Here is a 21,210-nt window from a genome sequence, read left to right on the forward strand (position 1 = left end):
CGAGTGCGTTGCCGGCCTTTTAAGAATTGGTACGCTCTTTTCTTGAAGGACCCTAAGTCGAATTGGTTCGGAAATACTTCAGTGGGCAGCTGGTTCCACATAGTGGTGGTGCGCGGCAAAAACTGCCTTGAAAAACGCTCAGTTGTGGAACGGCGGACGTCGAGGTGATACGGGTGGAATTTCGTATTCTGTCTCGACGTCCGATGATGAAATTCAGCTGCAGGTATTAATCCGAACAACTCCTCTGAACACTCTCCATGGTAAATGCGATAGAAGATGCAGAGTGACCCCACATCTCTACGCAACGCCAAAGGATCAAGCCGCTCGGAGAGGGATTGGTCGTCGACGATTCGAACCGCTCTGCGTTGTATACGGTCAAGTGGAAGGAGCTGGAATTTTACGACGCGTGCGCACCTGAGACACAAAGTGTGATTTTAGCGTGCGCGAGCGAGATGGGAATAAGACAATCTACAAGTAAAAAGAAATAGAATATGCGTGAAGTTAGCAGCTATGCCAAGAATTTTGAATGAATATAATGACAATTTTACCTTTTAAACAAATAAAGGAGTTTATTTTATCAAAGAAATTTAGCAATGCTTTTTCACAAAGACCTATTGTTACCTTGTTAAAAAGTTATGAAACATACGTAGTTATTAAATTGAATGAATAATATAATAAAATAATAAATATTAATTATTATTATTACTTATTAACATTAATTAATAATTGAATAATACACCAAATATTAAATATTATTAAATTATTAACGTTAAATATTTGTTATTAATTATTTAGTATTTTAAAACAATTAAGAAAGCCAAAGAAGTATAACTTCTTACGCGCGTACATAAGTACACGCACCCTTTTTTTATCTAAATGTTGTTATTTTATTTTCATCACATGTTTAAGTTGTGAACTTGACGTGGATAGTCATTTTCGGTGCCACGGCAAATATATGACTCAATGCGAATTATTCTGACATGCACTATCTACAATTTTTATCCATTAACACATAAGTTCAATAATTAGTTCAAAATAGAAATGGCGCCAAACCAAAGTAACGCATTGGCTTTTTTTTTTAAATAATTTTATGGCCTGGTAACGAGACCTTTAAGCCAAACGCATTGGCCATTACAATATCACAGTGTATGCTAAGTGGCAGACTGACACTCCATTGTATATTTTTACATGTTTTTTGACAGAGATGGCGCCCCTTGTCAATTAACCGTTGACTAGAAATTGAGGAGGATACAGTATCTATTATGTTTATTAAATAAGCACGGAGATTTTTTAAAATAAATTATATATTATAAACTGAATTCTTTTTACAGTCTTGTTTTGTTATTTAAAGAAATCAGGTGTAAAAAAAAATATTTCCACGACATCTGTTGCACTAAATAGTAACTATTACAAATACTAAATTTACTTTATAATTAGAAATAATAACCCTAATATAAAGTAATTAGTATAGTAAGCGATAAAACCTTTCAATAATACTATTTACTTGTTTTAAAAATAACAATCATATACTCCACATTGGTTGATAAAGAATATCTCTGTTGTCTATGGCGTAAGATGAATGTTGGTTTATTTGAATCTGTGCTTAGATTTTCAATTTCAAACGGTTTTCGATCGTCGATGTTTTGTGATTAAATTTATAAAACTTTTATGAAAACAGTGCATATTTCCAATTATGTCAATTTTTAATGAACTTCTATTACCAAAAGTCCTTGGAATACAAAACATATATGACACAATATTTAATGAGGAGCTTAAGGTAATCGACAAGTGAAAAATTATGTAAAAATGTGTACCTTCAGTATTATTCTGCATATTAACTTACTCGTGTAATTTTTATTGTGAAAGTTTTAAAAACTCAACACATCGTGTTCCAGGCGGCACTCGAAAGTTTTGATAAGTTTGAAGAGGAGTTTCAAAAAGGGAGGGCGACAGTTCGTGAAAAGACGCTAAAAGATAAAAATGCCCAGACAATTCTTGAAAGTATTACCGAGGATGAAGGTAAAATCCTTATGAAAGAATATGTTTACCGAAAATTGTTACATTATATCATGAACTTTAAATAAAACATTTACCTTAATTATTATAATTTTTCATATATATGACAGAAAATTTAATGCCTAGGCTTAGTCATTCATTTTAATATTACTAACAAGTACCAATTCTCGGGTTTTTCTTCAAGGATTTAGATATTATTTCATTTATTTTAAGCTAAAATTAAGAAGATTATTGCAACACAACATGATTAATCTTAAATTTATGTCAACCAGTGATCAGTTTTGTTACTATAGAAAATAAATTTTTAAGTTTTTCTTAATTATGATTATTATATTTATGAATAATTATAGATGATAAACCTAAACCTACTGACAAGCCTAAAACTAGTGATGAACATAGCTCCACAGAGTGTGGGAAAGAGAATAGAGGACCTAAAAAAAGGAGTAAAAATGAAGTGGATGATATGTTAAGTCCTGAACAAGATAAACGGGTTAAGAGGAATGCATCTGTTAAAGCTCAAAGCATTATAAGTAAACAAGTAAGTTTTTTATCCTATTTAATCATTAAAGGTACATATTAGATTAATACTTGGTATTAATGAATTTTAATAGAACAAAAGTTTTTTAATATTTCAAGTATAATGTCCAGAACCATGTGTTTTTAAGGTGTCAATTAAAATTATTTAGTTACTTTCTGTTATGAGTTATTAATATAATGTCTGGTATAAATTGTTAATAGTTCAGTAAATTAATAATATAATGTGTAAATGGCTATCATGAGTTTAGCTACGGTGACTAATCTGTCATCGGAAGTTTGAATATTTTTTTCCTGTTTCAATGGTACTGTAAATAACTTTTTCTTACAGAATAATGAAGAAAGTGTCATTATTGTTTCTTCTGAGGTATCAAAATATGGCAAATTGTGTTTGTTTATTAACTCCCACACTTAGACCAAAATTTAAATATCTCAATTTGAGTAAAGCTTTTCTTTATATTTCATATATTATACACTGAGAGTGTTTAAGTCAATTAAGCTGAGGTTAAGAGTTAAGTTAAGAGGTTGAGCTTAAGACCTATATATAAGTATGGGAGTTGATTTATTCACTAACAGGATTAACATAGTGAAACTAGAACTATGAGTGTATAACAGTATTTGTGTTGTCTCAGAATAATATAGAAAGGATAAAGTATTGATTATTGGGTAAATTTATTAGTAGTCAGAGTGTATAAAAGTAAATTAAAGAATTTAAGTAATCAATGTTAACAAACTGACAAAATATTGGTTTCTTAGTACATGATTTTTGGTGGTAAAATTACTTTGGCAGTTTTGAGTTTTTATATCAAGTATTCCTTAACAATTGTAAATGATAGAACTTGGTAGTAGAGTGGAGTAGTGATTGTGTTCGTGATGTTAATACAATTGAGTTAGTTTTGATTTGTTTTCATTGTCTGTAACATCCACTTAAGTATGTAATCTTTCAGGTAAATGTTAACTTAACTCAAAAATTACGCCGTGAGAATTCTACTGAAAAAAAGAGCCGTCGTCGTAAAGATGATGAAAAAGAAAACAATGAACTAATACCTGCTGTGCAGAGTGAGTATTGATAGTACAATTGTATCTCTTTGGTTTCTAGATCTAATTTCAGAATAATCTGATGTTTACTGTTAAATATCACTGATGTTAAGTAAAAATTGTGCTAATAAATTGAATGCTTCTAAATATTATTAATGTGCTAAATACTAGTGGAGATTTATACTCTAAGGTTGTAAGACTCAAAAATGTTGCTCATGTAAAAGACATGGAATAAATATTCAACCCAAACTATAATAATATTGTTAGAGACCTGTTACATTCTTAGGTAAGTTTATTATTTACTGAAAGACCATAATGAAAAACACATAGATATGTCTAATCTGTCTATTGTATTTAATATTCAATTAAATCCTACTAAAAAATATAATTTATTAATGCAAATATGAAAGTATTAATAATTAATGAATGAGAATTAAAAATCGGAATGTATTTGCCATGCTACTACCATCTTTATAATCTGTAGCAGCTCATGCTTTAACGCATGCTGGACATTCATAGCATTTCATTCCGAATATCTGTACTCCTGTTAAAAATGCTTGGTAATAGTGAATGTAAGGATACCTCAATCTCACTCATGAATTAAACTACAGAAGTTGGAACTTAAAACTTTTGGTATATTTAAGTACTGAGGATCAACCACTTTAGTCTAAATTAACTTTCTGGGTAAAGAGTTCTGGGGTTGATTCCCGGCTAAGCATTTTAATATATTTGCAAAGAGTAGGTTTCGTAACTTTTCTATACAAATAATTTTATATTATATTGTAACAAACTTCAGTTAAACAAGAGAAGATATCCATCCCACCTGAGCCCGAGCCAATGGAGATGGAATCATTGCCAGTGAACATTGAAATCAAACGGGATCCATCTCAAGATGACATTGCTATGCCGCCACCTGCTATTCCAAGTAAGATTTCACAATTTTCATTTACGTACGTGCGTACGTACGTCCCACCCCAGCATGATCTGTCAGGTTATCGATTCGACATCCTAGATAAGGATAATTCACCCTGAAAGACGTGCTATACAATATTCCCTTAATTCCTACATCTGTTTGCAGAGTCACGCAAAGCAGCGCAAAAGAAGAAGTCCCATGAGGGCGAAGCGGAAACTACGGAACGTAGCGCTCGCTCAAAGAAACAGACAGATGAACCTATACGTGGTAAGTTGTATACTAAATATTAAATAACAATTTTTAATATTTATCGCCGTTTCAGTTGCGCTATAGTAGTGCCTACGTCTACTTGAAGTTTTATTTAAATTGTATACTTTTTGGGTTTTATATTGTGTTAATTTATTCTTTATGTTTGCAAAGTGAAATGTTAAAACAAAGTTGAGTTAAAATTGATTATTACATTTTCTGTACGAATTGTGTTCATAATTTTAAATTCAAACTCAACTCTAAGTAATATCAAAGTTTTAAGCTATTGCATAGCTTCTATCGCGGGCCTTGAGCGTGGAGACCGAATCCAGAAATTCCGTAACGAAAATAACCTAACACACGATGACGTAACGTGACGTCTCACATCGGTTGCAGCCGGTACGCGTTAGAGTGAGACAGACTATATAGGCGTGTTAGTCTGAGTCTGGTAGAGTGGTAGATTATGGAATTAATATCAAAGAAAAAACTTGAATTAATATCCAAGAATAAAAATACTTCATAAATAAAAAAATAATAAATAATTATAACTTTACCGCGGCAGTCCCCGAGTGCCACAGGTTTTTTTTATTTAACAGTGTTTTTCCTCTTGGTTTATTTAATATGATAACCAGACATCATTGATATTACAGCTTCAACTCGCTCAACCCGAGCCAGTTCAAGAGCCACGAAAAAAGACGGTGAAGAAATGGATCCACCTCCCGCTGAAACACGGCCCAAACGGACTAGGGCTAAAAAAGTAAGTTATTAAAAATTATAAGTAACCTATCGAAAAAAAAAAAAGTTATCATTATTTTCAACTGAAATAGACGTTAGCAATTTTATTGTGAAAATAATTTAAATCGGTGCTTTATTTTTTATGAGCCATCGGAAATACTATCAACAACTTGCCAGTTATTTGATTATTGCTATCATAGACGTAAAATACGACAACAAACTACTTAATATTCGGACATTACTTATAAACTATTAAAGTATCGCTTGTTAGCGATAAGGCCGCCCGTTGCCTTATAACTTTTGTAACCTGTTTTTTTTATTTTTGTTATGTTTATGTTTTTGATTAAGGTAATAAAGTATAAATAAATAAATAAAAGTACACAGCTCGAAAAATACTCGATAATAAAACTCGTATTACTATTTCTAATTATTTGCTTGTCTTACAGGTGACACCCGAAGTATCTGAAGACGGAAAGAGAAGCCAAAGTGTAGTAGACAGTTCCATAGGTAAGTTCCCCCGTATACATCTAATTAATTTCATTTAAAAAAAAAAATTGATCTAATTAAGTAAATATGATTACAAGATAATATTTTTTCCAGCATCACCAGCAGATAAACGTCCAAAGAGAACGAGACGCGGACGAAAAGCTTCGTAAGTATTTTTGAAGTTGTACTTTAGGCGCGTTATGAAAAATTGATGAGAGTGAAATTTTACTATGCGCGTGCACCGTGACACAAAATTAACAGAATGAAGTTGCCCACGGAAGATGCTACGGCATTGGACATAATTTAAAAACAACATTCTAATCATAATATAATTTTTGTTACACTTAATGTAAGAGAATAATAATAAATATTTAATTATTTAATTTTTCAAATGAAAACTGAACTTTATTGACTATAATGACTCCTTTTCCAGTCTTTGATTATTTAATTGTAATTAATTATTTGCATGCAATCAAAAACTATTTTTAATAATGCCAAAGAAGTATAACTTCTTACGCGCACCCTTTTTTTAAGTACTCTGCTTCGAAGCTATATCTTAAGTACAATTTTTACACGTTTCATATTACAATTCTATTTGTGGTTATGTTAAGGACATCATCACAAGGACTTTTAATAATTATTTTAGTGCCATGTAAACAGTACATAAGATGATAATAGAATTATAAAAACACAAAAAGCTATGTCAAATTAGTATGCTATAAATATCTAAATATAATAAATGACATTTTAATTATGTATGTCACAATATAATGTTCCCTTAGTTAGGGCCTCACTTATATTTTTGGTAAAGTGTAATAAATCCCTATATTTTCTTAAACTGAAGTTGTTACAAGTAACTATTATGATTGAATAATTTTTGTACTACTATATATATAATATGGGCCTTAAATTATTTTTTTAGTCAATCGTAATTTTTTTTCTCTTTATGGCTCTGGAACGGTTTGTGCATTAGCCAGCGTCAAGTATAAGATTTTTATAATTCGCTGTTTTAATTATTTACAGTTTATGAATAATAAAAAACGAAGGAAACTAATCGCGACATAACATAAATGATTGAAAACGCATTAAATTTACAAAAAAAAATCAGAATAAGTACATAAGAGGAAAAATGTATCGTAATTTATAGTTTTTTTTTTTAATTGAAATAAATTTTTAACTCTTCTATAGTGAAATTATCAAAGAATAAATCTGAAACTTCCATAATAAAAAGTATTTTATTAAGAAACTCGAGTTGGAGTGGGACAATTCAATATCTTTAGACACTTTTTTTTCCTTTTTTTTTTTCGAATTATGCCCTTGTATTACCGATTGGGCGACATGTCAGAGTGTCAAAAACCATAATTATTTTCCAGTTCCAGAATAAAGAATTAACAGATTATTTTATCAAATAATTTTTTGTTTTAGAGATAAACAAGAACCACCTCAAGCAATCGCTTCAATCGTTCAGACACCAGAAACAATTTCCCCCAAAGAAGAAAGAATATCAATTCCTGAAACTACCACAGATTCACCTATCTTACAAAAAACAATAACAAAGAAAAAACATAAACAATCCGAAAGTATTGATATTGAAAAACCAAAAAATGGAATTATCAAACCGAATGGTATCGTTGTAGAAAATGGAATCTATACAGGATTTAATGGATTGGAAATGTGTGATGCAATCAATGAAACATATGTAACAGCTACAAGCAAAGCATGTGATGAAACGAGGGTTCTTGAGACATTTAACACAACAGTTACTTTATCAAAAGATTTGGATAAAGATGTTGTTTTGCCAAATGGAGATATTCATGCTGAAATTATCAAAGCTGTAAGTATAACCTGTATATTTTTTCTTAAAAATCAGTACATTTATAAATATTTTCTATTATAATTGTCTTTTTGAAGTTATACTTCTTTAGGCGCGTTATGAAAAATTGATGAGAGTGAAATTTTACGATGCGCGCGCACCGTGACACAAAATTAACAGAATGAAGTTGCCCACGTAAGATGCTACGGCATTGGACATAATTTAAAAACAACATTCGAATAATAATAGAATTTATGTTACAAGAGAATAATAATAAATATTTATTTATTTAATTTTTCAAATGTAAACTGAACTTTATTGACTATAATGACTCCTTTTCCAGTCTTTGATTTTTTAATTGTACCTAATTAATTATTTGCATGCAATAAAAAACTATTTTTAATAATGCCAAAGAAGTATAACTTCTTACGCGCGTACATAAGTACACGCACCCTTTTTTTTTAGTTTACTAATGATAACCCATATTTGGACGATTACAAATAAATCATATATTAAATTCTGATAGAACGAAATATTTTTGTATTATTTCCTATTGTTTACTAGGGTACATTAATATTAATTGAATTTATGCGAGGACATTTTAAAATTAGTTTTTACTCAATTGATTTAAATATTATTTTCAGAAGATGAACGAAACGGTAGTAATTGAAAAAGATAACACAAACAAACAAATTATGGACGCCACCGTCGTCTTGGAGAAAGGTTTGTGAATTTTCTCTTATACATTAATTCACAATTCAGTTGATGAGATTCGACGACAAAATCAGAAGACATCTCTGGTTTCGTATAATTCTCTTTGCACCAAACATTTTTGGAATAATTTAAAATATATGGCCTCCATAGCTTAGTTTAATAAAATACATTGAGACTTGAAGAGTTCGATAAACCAAGAATAAATCACTGAGGGAGCGTTCGAGTATTACGGACATTCTTGACCAAAATCCACTTTTAATCATATTTGGATACTACATTGACTAAATATTACGGCTAATTTAAAAAAAAAATCATTGGTTTTAAATTCCCAAATAATCAGTCAGTAAAGTGATGGATTTGATAGATGCTCATTGATTTTCCTAGAAAACTGTAATTTAATGTTATTATTTTAATTTTGTTTCAAAAGAAACCCTTTTGTTTGCTTTTTTCATAATTACAGAATATGAATTAAAAAAGTTATGCTAAAAAAACTAACATGACTATATTATTTTGAAATGGCTGCCCTGTAAAGTTAACTATTAGGGAGCGTTCAAGTATTACGTAACGAGTTTTGGGGGGGAGGGTCCTTGTGTAAAACGTTACGATGCGGGGCGGGAATTGAATTACGCGTTATTGTTAATATTCGTTTCGACTTACACCACATAATAATAACTAAAGAGTCGTTAGGTGGTCACGAAACGTTTTACTATCGAGTACGGTACTGTACTTGGGTACTGAAAAACGTTACGGCGAGTTACATGGGGGGGGGGTTCCAATAATGTCCAAAAATTGCGTTACGTAATACTTGAACGCTCCCTTAGTCAGATCCGTCACTATTCTACGACTATGACGAGTTTTACCCAAATCAACCGCTTTTAAATACAAAATACGAATTTATATAAACTCCTGTTTAGATCCGAAGCCTACAAATGTAACTGACGACAATTCATTGATGACTGACGACGATTCCATAGAAGAGAAGACTCCGCCCCTCAAGCCCACCCCACTGCCAACGTAAGTTAACAGTATTTAATAGGCATTGACAAACTATTTCACGGCAGATTTTTGTATGGGTCACGTTTCTAGAAACTTCTTTGAAAAGCTTCTCATAATATTGTTACGAGCTATGGGATGGGATAGAAAACGCAGTAGATTTCTTCAAGGATTTATTTTCAAATCAACGAGGAATTTGTTTACACTAAAAAAACAGAATACGCACAGAAATTCACTTATTACACGTACACAAAATACTGTCACTAATTACTTTAATTATACGCACTTCACACAGTATTTTATCACTTGTGTTCACTATATTCGCACTTTCACAGTCTTGAACGATGTTCGAGAACTCTCTAAGCGGAAGCGCTACTGAGTAGCGATCACACAATTCTAGAACGTGCGTACTCGCTATCTCTTTCGCACACTGCTCCGTCCTTGTTGTACGGCGTTCTAGAGTGCTCGGTCTAGCTTCGAGAAGGTTCCGATCTTCCCTCTCCCTCGCGTCATCATACCGTCCCTGTCCCACACCTAGAAAATTCGTTCTAGAATATTCATTCATCAAAGGGGTATAACCAGGCCTGAAAACACCTGAAAACGGATTTCCTGAAAAGTTTACCACTCGACTACCCTTGTTCGGAAACTGTCTGAAAAAATGTTTCAGCTTCCTGAAAACTAGTAAATTACGATTTTCTAATATGTGATTGACCCTCTCCTGAAACGGTCATAAATCATATTTCAGCCTGCTTCAAAAAGCTTGCAAAAAGTTCTCCAACTAGTGGAAAAAATCTAAAATTATTGCAGTTGACCCGTCTTCGTAACAATATATTATTACGATCGATCGATGTATTTTACCTGTAGATTTTTTTGTGACGCACGCGCAAATTTTGCATTGTAAATCCTAATAGTTTCCCAAGTTCCGATATATCCCAGATTTAATTAATTATTATTTTCTCAAAGGACATAGATTTTGTTATGTGTATTGATAACCTAAAAATAATGTTGCAGGTCGGCAGTTAAAGAAAAAGTGCAACAATTCGAAGAAATGGCATCACGAGTTACTAGGACGAAGACACGGGCGTTGGCCAAGAAGGTAGGTTTTCCAATTATTCATTTGTTTTACGTTTTTAAAGTTTATATAAAGTTAATTTTTTTTATTGTGACGTGGCTACTTTTTGTATTATTTTTATTTTACTCAGTTGCGTCATATTTCAATATATCCAAATTTTAAAATTGGATATATTGAATTAATATAAATAGGTATAATATATTTTAATATTATTATTTTTTTATTTTTAATTATTTTTATTATTACTTTGTAGGTTAAGAAAACTCTAAATACTGTATACTTGATTGTAAATAAATGATAAAATATTTTAAAATTTGATATATGTAGATAGATAATGTAAAAACAAACTATCTACAAGAAGTATGAAATTTTCAACAGGAGGAGTCCAAAGAGAATCAAACCCCGCCTGATAAAACAATACCCTCTAGTGTCGCTTCTGATACTCTTGCCAAAATGAATAATTTGATATTCAAGTCGAAGATGCCACAGGTAATATATGTCAATATACAGACAAATCTTCAATTTTATTGCTCTACACATAGAGCAATGCAATATTGTCCAAACTTTACTTTATGATAAGACTACATTAATACTACTAATTTATCATATAGGCATTGGGTGTGTTACTTTTAAATTATTAAATTAGACATTCTTTTGTCCTTGAAATAGACAGTGTATTCACATTAGAACATAGAAGGCTAAGTTTATTTGGTTCAAATGTCGAAATACCTATTAATTTTCTTAACCCTTAATTTATATGATTCTTCATATAAATTAAGGGTTAAGAAAATTAATTATTTTTTTGTTCTTAACCCTTAATTTATATGAAGAATCATATAAATTAAGGGTTAAGAACAAAAAAATCAAAAAAGAACTTTAAATAATCGTCATAGTCGTAGAATAGTGACGGATCTGACAAATAGTAAAATTTACAGGGCAGCCATTTCAAAATAATAGAATCATCTTGGTTTTTGGTCATAACTTTTTTAATTCATATTCTGTAATTATGAAAATTAGCATACAAGCAAATAGGGTTTCGTTTGAAACAAAATAAAAATATTCAAATTTAATTACACAGTTTTCTAAAAAAATCAATAAGCGTCTATCAAATCCGTCACTTTACCTACTGATTAATTTGACATTTAAAACATGGATTTTTTTTAATATAGTCGTAATATTTAGTCAATGTAGTATCATATGATAAAAAGTGGATTTTGGATTTTTTTTCAAATTCGTCATTATTTTACGATCATGACATAATATGTTCATTTTGTTTTCAATTTGAATGAATTTTTTCTCTTATATCTTTGCTGATTATGAAAAAAACAAATGCAATGGACACAGCAATATATCGTATTTTTTTATTTAATTATTATCTTTTAATTTAATTAAAAGCATTTTTTTTAGGTGAGCCACTCTGCCTCGAAGCCGACAGCAAATACTCCTGTTACAAAATCTCAAATCCCTATGTCCACATCCAAATTAAGCGGTATTAATAGAGCACGAGAGGCCGCAGAAGAACTAAAGAGGGAGAAAGAAGATGCCAGAAGGAAAAAGGAGGCACTTTTGGAGGCTAAGAGGGAGATGCATAAGAGGTAATTTTAAATTTCATATATGTTTAGTTTAACTAACTCGCGGTTATTTCGACAGAAAACTTTTATATTTTTATTTTTTGTTACATTATTTATTTTTAAGTGTTGAATAAATTCTTTTTTTACCCATAACTTATCATGCACATTGTTTAAGGTTTTTTTAATGTTATAATAAGATTATAATTGTTTTCTTTTAAAAATTTTGTGTTGATTCTTGATGGACTAAAACTAATTTTACACTTTTGGCATTAAGTTTCATCCTGTATATGTAAATATACAATGATTTTCCATACTTTATGTTTACCACATCTCTGCCTTTTTTTTCTAAATACGTCTACGGAACGCGGCATAAATTATTCTGACAGAATTTCATTTTAGCTGTGATTTAGTTAAATTTTTGTGCAACCGGTATAGACACAAAATCAAGACTTAGAGCTGAGTAAAACTCCTGTATGTCAAATCCTGTAGTAATTTTTTTCATATTAATTAAATTTTGTCTACGTCATTACGTCTATAGAAAAAGAGAAGAAAAGATGGCGGCCGCGGCTGCAGCTCGTGAGGCGTCGGAAAGAGAAAGAAGAGCTGCGTTGGCTGCAGCAGCTAGGGAGAGGCAGGAGAAGCTGATGCTTGCTGACATGAGCAAACAAGAGAGGCTGAAGGAGATGGAAAAGGTTCGCGTTTACTGGATTTTTTAGAAACATTTTCGTTTAAATTACTAAGTTTCCTGAAAAAAAATAAAAATTTCAAATATTTAATACTCTTAACCGTTTGTTTATTATTGGCGACTACAAATTATGAATAAAAGTGTGACCTCTAGTTAAAATCGAACAATTAAATAGTCCGATTAACGGTAGCTTATAAGCGATATGTTCGATTAGTTTTATTAGATCCGACAAATCTAAATTACCTAATAGTTTCGTGATATTCATCCTATATTAAACAGAAAAAGCTAGAATATGCGCGTAAAGTAGCAGAGACAGAAGAGAGGCGGCGCGCAGAAGAGATTGCGAGACAAAAAAAACTTGAAGAAGAGCAGAAAAAGGCCGAAGAGAGGAGGAAACAATTAGAGGAAGCTGATTTGTGAGTAGTTTTTAAGAATGATTTGAAGAAAGAATGTTTAAAAAAAAAAGTTTTTAAACATACAATAATTGACTTTTTGCTTCATAATATTAGTATAATTCGTGTGTTTTGATTTTTAATTTTTTTTTAACTCTATTCGAATATTATTTAAAAAAAGGTGTGTAATTAAAATATGTATTGCAATCTTAATATAAATAAATAACGTGTTACGTTGTTTGTCCGCTATGAACTCCTAAACTACCGAACCGATATCAATCAAATTTGCACACCGCGCTTAGTTTGATCCAACTTAAAAGATAGGATTTCTACCCGCAATATTATTTTATTGCAAAATATTTGTTTATTATTTGATACAATTCTAACAGATGGCGCTGTGTTAAAAGTACCAACGTTTCACATAAGCTATCTATCTACCTTTCACATAAGTTCTCCTACCGTTTCCTTTGAATAGTTTACTCCTATGTAATATAACAAGAAGCTTAGCCACAGCAACGCTTGGCCGGTCTGCTAGTATACATATATAATGTAATACTAATTGTATGTATGTGTGTATTTGTATATTAAATAGGGAGACAATGTACTTCCTAGCCTAATTTTATGGTCCATATTGTATTTATCGTGTTGTAGTCGAATATTCCACAACAGTTCCTGAAAGTATATTAAAGTTATTGACATTCTAGAAAACGACCCTTACGTAGAATATTTTTCAGGCTAGGTAAAAAGACAATGCATCCCAACAATAAATAATTTCGTTAATCTATTTCTTGTAAAATAGAAATTAAATTCTTCTTTTTGATCATATTCTTTCTGCCTCGTATTAAGCTCTGCTTAACCTTTTGATTGTTTTAAAATTTTTGTTTTTACATATTTTTATTGTTATCTTATCTATAAATTTTACTTTATTTTATTTATAGTAACGTGTTATTTTGAGATTTTTTTTTTAAATAATATTTGCATTACTTGTACTTTACCCTCTGTAGGTGTTTCTTTTTCATTGTTCCACTTTAGGGTTGCCTGGAAAAAATCGCTTGTTAGCGATAAGGCCGCCCGTTGCCTTATAACTTTTGTAACCTGCTTTTTTTATTTTTGATATGTGTATGTTTTTGATTAAGGTAATAAAGTATAAATAAATATTTCAGAGATAAAAGAGAAGCTGTGCTATTGAAACGCGAAATGGATAGAAAGAACAAAGAGTACCAGGAAAAGTTAAAAATGAAACAGAAATTGGAAAGTGAAAAAAGTAAGTTAACTAATCTTTACTTTGTGTACCCTGAATCGGGACGAGCGCGAAGTGTGACTCCCGCGTATCAAAATAGCATTTCATTCCAGCATTTAGTTATAGCTTGCCTACAATTATTGGAAATATTAGATCACTAAAACTGCTAATATTAACGAAAAAAACTTAGAGCACGCAAAGCATCTTAATAGCATATTAATTATGTAAAGTTTAAATTTAAATGTATTTTTATTTTTCAAATGTGAATAATCTGGGGGTGGAATAGAGAACAAAATATACCAGTGTCCGATTTATATTTATTCACGAGCCTTCATACTCGTAGAAAAAATGTGTAAGTTCAAGTATTACGTCACGGAATTTTTAGATATTGACCCCCCGAGAGCAGTGTTGGCCTAGTGGCTTCAGCGTGCGACTCTTATTCCTGAGGTCCTAGGTGCGATCCCCGGCTGTGCACCAATGGACTTTCTTTCTATGTGCGCATTTAACATTCGCTCGAACGGTGAAGGAAAACATCGTGAGGAAACCGACATGTCTTAGACCCAAAAAGTCGACGGCGTGTATAGGCACTGAAGGCTGATCACCTACTTGCCTATTAGATTTAAAAAATGATCATGAAACAGATTTAGAAATCTGAGGCACACACCTAAAGAAGTTGTAGCGTCACTGATTTATGTTATTATTTATTTGACCCCCGTGTAAGGCGCCGTAACGTTTTTCTGTACCCTTCTTTCTTTTCTACCCTTCCTTTCTGTAAGAATAGTAAAACGTATCGTGACCACCTAGTGACTCTTCATACCTAAAAGATACCATTCTTTGTTGTAAAGTACTGGAAAGTCGAAAATAATATTATCAATAACGCGTAATTTAATCCCCGCCCCGCATCGTAACGTTTTACAAACCTCCCCCCCCCCCCCTCCAAAATTCGTTACGTAATACTTGAACGCTCCCTAAGCCCATGTAAACCCCCCGTTATTACATACTATCTGCCCTTTTATAAAACTTAATCTTTAGTTACCAATGTCTTTTCAGTGCCAACACCGCTGAAGTATCGACCAGACCCAGTATACATGGAAGGCGGGTTCCAGTACCTCAACTCTGATGAGGAAGCTGAACCCGAACGAAGAGCAGACCCTGATTGGTCTACTTCTAAGGTACCAACTATAGACGTATATTCAATTTTGAGAAAAAAAATTGTGAAAAATAGATAACATTATGTAGGATAGGATACTTATATATTTTAAATAAAAAAATTACAGAACTTGAACTAATTCAATGGATCTGTGACTGAAATTCAATTATTATTAAAAACATAAAACGGAACAGATTTAGTAAATTGAATATACAGTGTAAACTCTATATAACGACACTCCTATTACCGACCTATTTTGACGTTACAAAGAGTTTTCGTTAAATAGAAAGAAATAGAAGACTAGTAATCACATAAAAACAATTCTTATTGCAACGCTATTGCGTATAGTCTGTTATTTTCGTCGTCTTTTGTTGCAACAGTAATTATGTTGTATTGAAGTTATACTTCTTTAGGCGCGTTATGAAAAATTGATAAGAGTGAAATTTTACGATGCGCGCGCACCGTGACACAAAATTAACAGAATGAAGTTGCCCACGGAAGATGGCAATTGGACATAATTTAAAAACAACATTCGAATAATAATAGAATTTATGTTACACTTAATGTAAGAGAATAATAATAAATATTTATTTATTTAATTTTTCAAATGTAAACTGAACTTTAATGACTATAATGACTCCTTTTCCAGTCTTTGATTATTTAATTGTAATTAATTATTTGCATGCAATCAAAAACTATTTTTAATAATGCCAAAGAAGTATAACTTCTTACGCGCGTACATAAGTACACGCACCCTTTTTTTTACTTGTTTTATTCATATCTTGCGACAATGAGGCAGCTTTGTAATAAAGCACATGTCAAGCAATCCCAATTTGTAAACAAAAGAACGGATTTCTTAAAATATTTGATACGTATGATACCGAAAGTCGAGCTTTACGGGTTAGGACAATATACATAGCGGCAAAAGAACGTACACAGTTCCGCAGTTTTAACTGCTTTCGGCAATTTAAAAAGTACTTTTTATTATTTAATTGTCGTTATTGAGAGTGGCTGTAATGCTATGTAGACTGCATTGTATGGAAGACAAGCTTAACCAATCATAGCCGAGTGGTTTCGACGCTTTAGGGGTTTTTTCGTTAAATCGAAGGCCGATACATAGGAGTTTAACACTATTTATATTACACTGCTGTCGTCACAGTCGTCCATTTTGGGGTAAATTTTGTTTTTCAGACCCTTCGCCGCCAAGCGTGCATTCAAGACCGTTTGATGACGTCAGACATAGACAAGCTATTCTCAGTCCGTGAACAGACAGCGGATCTTAGAGAAATATTCCCGACCATAGACCGTTCCAGACTTAAGAGAACATCTTCAGCAGTTTGGAGGACACCGCCAAGACTACCAGCGGTAACTGAATGAAGGTATGCTAAGAAAATTATATGCTTTTGCATTATGAATACTTAGTACTAGTCCTCAGCTCTTTATACGGGGGCGTCCATAAATTACGTGAGGTGTTTTTTTTTTAATTTTCTGTACCTCCCTCCCCCCCCCTGGTGAGATGTCGTGAGATTTTATTCAACCCCATCCCCCAATCTCACGTGAGATTTTTCAAAATGTGGGTTTCTTACGTAAACGCGTAAGAAGCTATCTTTTTCAGCTCGGAGAACTCAAAATAACACAGATATCGTACTATTGAGCTCGGAGAGCTCAAAAACAAAATAATTGAAATGTTGAGCGTTTAGGTATGGAGTTAGCGGGAAGTTGCAGAGATGGCCTTAAGGGTCAAACATTTTCCTATTTTTTTTTTCATTCAGAAAAAAAATTGCGTGATATTTGCCGAGACCCCCCCTCTCTCCAACGTAAGATTAAATGAGATTTGACTCGACCCCCTCCCCCCCTTAAACACCTCACGTAATTTATGGACGCCCCCTAACACATATTATGTAAGAATTAAAATAAAATATTGTTTTTTTCTGAAATTAGTGTTGCTTTCGACTGTTAATACCAATCTCTATATATATAATTCTTCTGTGAGTGTGTATGTCACTGAACTTCTCTCAAACGACTGGACCGATTTTGATGAAATGTTTTTGGGGATGTTCAAGGGGATCTGAGAATGGTTTAGATTCGCAAATCAGCCCGGCAGGTGGCGCTGCAGTCGGTACTTTCATACTTTAATATCCTAATAGCTTGAAATATCATGCAGGACAACGTCTGTGGGGTCCACTAGTCATATATATAACATATACATGAATACGCAAAATTCTGCAGCTACCTCATTTTTTAAATTTCATTATTCCTTCAACTGCAAAACATTTGTTCTATATAAAGTTGTTCATATTTGACGGCAAGAAGTGCTTGTGTAAGACACAAATAGGAATACAGGCTTTAGATTCAAAAATGTCACTAAAATTCATAGATGCGACTGGAGGAGTCAAATGGTCTTAGGATTTTCTTAGTTCGGGGTTAGACGAACCGAATTAGCCAAAGTTATGTTATGCCAATCTTTTTTTTTTTATGGTTCTGGCACGATTTGTGCATTAGCCAGCGTCAAGTATAGGACTTTTTATAATTCGTACTTGTCTTTAGAAATTCGACCCTGTCCTCCATGTACGGTTTAGGCACTCGCCCGGTACCGCACAAATTTAAATAAATTAAAACTTGCCCTCGAACCGGGAATCGAACCCGGTACCCCTCTATGGCAATCTTGCTTAAATGAAAGAGTACAAAGATTACCCTGTATAATTAGTCGTTGTCTTCAGAGAGTATGTAACGAATTATACAATACCACATCACACAAGTTATGTTGCAAGACAGCACCTCCATTTTATTAACAATATATATTATATACTTTTAATTTTTTTCAGTAAAGTATCAAGATTACTGTCAAACTATTTTGATGAACCGTGTTGCTATCTTTACCCGCAGACTCTACAGCATTTTTTAAAAATAAATTCAAAACATTTTTGATAAGTCAATAAATGATTTTATTTATTACAGATTTCAGTCTGGTGTCTCAGGGAGAAAGTCGCAGGCGGCGAATGTATATAGCTTTTAATTTACACTAATGTGCCCTTTATAATGTATAATGAATTTGAGTATTACATATTTAATAGCTTCATTCAGATTTTTACTAGTTTTTTAATTCTTCATACAAATTTTAGACAATTTGTAGACAGTGAATCACACCACCGAATAACCTCTATTCTACTAATAGTAATGATTGAATAATGCGAAATTACAATTGGTTTCAAATTTGATTAAGTATTTTTAATATTCAAGTTTAAGGCTCATTATGACATACTCGTTTTTAAGATTTTTTTATTTTATTGGTCTCTTACATTGATTAATAGACATACGTTTCATGACCTGCGCCAGTATTCTATAAGTTCCAATAGCCAAAGCGATTACGACCGCGTAGTTCTTGCATGCAATTTTGATATCAATGTAGCGCTTGATTGCGCGATACAAAAACTGAATATTGAAATCGCGATCGCTATTGAAAGTTGCTAAGTATCGGCGAGGCTATAAATTATGAAGTTTTAAACATCAAATATTAACTTTAAAACTCTTTTGCATTCGTAACATTTAATGTTATTAAATTTTATTTTTGCGGGGGGGGTATGTTCAAGTTTAAAGTACGTCACACAAGCCAATTGGTATTCTATTTGTATGGAATAAAAATTATGTAATTCTTTTCTCTAGCAATAATAGTTAATGATTTATTTTCTATGTTTAAAATAGGTCTAGAATTTTTTTATTGACAAAATACAAAAAAAAAAGTATTGTGTGACATGTTCATTTGTTTTAGAATAATTTTAAAATTAAGACTGCTTATGTAATATCATGATTGTTAGAATAAATAGTTATTGTGATTTGTTTTATTTACTTAATACTTTCCAATTGCAGCGGGAGCAACGATTTAAATAAAACGCTATATTATAGTAATGTTGGTACATAATTGCCTAATAGTATAATAGATTTTGTTGTTTAAAATCCTTACGAGGTAGAAATATTTCTAAATCTTCCAGGAAAAAAAATTAAGATATGAAATTAATTATTGTGTATAAAAGAACCCCGCTTTTATGACTCATATGACATATTAGTTAACCAGTAAGATACCAAGCCTTAACTAAAATAGGATATAGAGAGTATAATACGGGTCTCGGAAGAACCTGCACTGTGCGGTAAGCCGCTACCTAACATATAAATCAAAATTTCATCGTAGATTCGAATTTTATGTAAGGAAGGAATTACGTACACTATTAATAAAATTCAAGGGTTCACTCGGATATAAAAACAATATATATCATAGTAATTTCTGGAAGAAAACACCAAAATTTTATCTAATTTCGTTTTTATTCAATTATGGCGAGTGTTATTGAGCCAGAATTACATCACATTTGATTAATACGGGTTGCAGACCAAGAGCTAAGTTAGTTAAGCTTAGCTCGCATAGCTGACGCAGTTTTCCATACTTGTGTGCAGACCGCAAACTATGCGAACTAAGCTATGTGAGCTAACTAAAATATGCGAAGCTAAGTTAGTTGTGTAATGCCGATTCGCAGCTACACGAGCTAAGCTAAGCCCCTCCCGCTACCCCGCACATCCTTCGCCACACTGACTGAGCTTTGGCTTAGCTGTTGGTGTGCACACTATTTATTTCTAGCTTAGCTTAGCCTAGTTTGCTTAGCATAGCTTAGTTTTCATACTGCAACCGGCTTTAATACTGTATATGTTACTAGTTATTTAAACTTAAATCATTTAGTGCTTACGTTATTTACTCGAATTTTACGGGAAGCACTGTCGTCCGTCTCATCTCATTACGTGAACTCGTTAAAAATCGGAAAAGGTATTTGTGTAGTGTGAATACTTTCTAATTACCTTGCTTCAAGGAAATTAATAGAATAACAATATATCAAATACATATTTCGTTCATTATAATTGGCATAAGCATTAAGCATTTTTTTACTACTTTTATTATTTAATATATAATGATATTAATGTAGCAATTTATTATAAGTGACCAATTTGACTAGATCTAAATAGAGCGTCGTGGATTCCAATCCCGCGTCGTTGAATGCGCGGGGTACCACGAGGGTGTTACCTCATTTCGCGGGGTTTCAATTTTTTCGCGCCTCCCTTTTTATAGTCTAGTCGACAAGTTGAAAATGGAACAAAATAGAGATACTACTCTTAAAATTATGTGCGATAGCTCATTGGATCCGGAATGACGTCTAGAAAAATGTGCTAAAAGCGTGTATTAGCACATAAAAAATTGCAAAAGTTATAGACCATTAAAGATGAAAAAATAATGGCATTTAGTTTTTTGCCAATATTTAATAAACTATTAATATTTAAGAAATTTCAAATAAAGATTCTGAAAGAGGAGGAAATTTCTAATGAAAAACTCCTGACTCCCAGAACTCTATCTCCATTATTTATAATGTTAATTTAACGCTGAAAATAGGTCTGCTCTTGACATTTTTAGGATTCGCGCGTGGCGTCAAAAGCGACTACGGCACATTAATTAATTTATTTAAGGTATTGAATATTTTTTTTTAAATTTGAAAAAATTATGGTGTGTTCTGAACACTATAATTAATTTATTCCCGTTAAAAATTTTACTTAAAGTTAATTTTTCAACAAGTTAA

General features: G+C 32.0%; 1 protein-coding gene across 4 annotated transcripts; it reads left to right on the top strand.

Moving 5' to 3' along the window:
• The first annotated feature begins 1,611 nt into the window (after positions 1-1,611).
• On the top strand, positions 1,612-19,431 carry LOC125053292 (inner centromere protein). Of its 4 annotated transcripts, none has more exons than XM_047654589.1 (22): positions 1,612-1,777; positions 1,896-2,019; positions 2,367-2,554; positions 2,882-2,917; positions 3,498-3,609; positions 4,385-4,513; positions 4,667-4,768; positions 5,398-5,504; positions 5,929-5,989; positions 6,083-6,134; positions 7,394-7,802; positions 8,426-8,504; positions 9,410-9,509; positions 10,500-10,584; positions 10,939-11,049; positions 11,968-12,155; positions 12,670-12,823; positions 13,096-13,232; positions 14,372-14,472; positions 15,499-15,620; positions 16,790-16,977; positions 18,557-19,431. In XM_047654589.1, exons 1-21 carry the CDS (start codon positions 1,694-1,696, stop codon positions 16,973-16,975), a joined length of 2,667 nt encoding a protein of 888 aa, XP_047510545.1. In that variant the 5' UTR covers positions 1,612-1,693; the 3' UTR covers positions 16,976-16,977; positions 18,557-19,431. The 4 variants fall into 4 exon arrangements, with proteins under 4 accessions (XP_047510545.1, XP_047510546.1, XP_047510547.1 ...); XM_047654590.1 differs by having other exon boundaries at positions 8,429-8,504; XM_047654591.1 differs by lacking the exon at positions 2,882-2,917.
• Positions 19,432-21,210: the final 1,779 nt, after the last annotated feature.

The sequence above is a fragment of the Pieris napi genome, chromosome 10, assembly GCF_905475465.1.
Source record: "Pieris napi chromosome 10, ilPieNapi1.2, whole genome shotgun sequence".
In the NCBI taxonomy this organism is placed as follows: Eukaryota; Metazoa; Arthropoda; class Insecta; order Lepidoptera; family Pieridae; genus Pieris; species Pieris napi.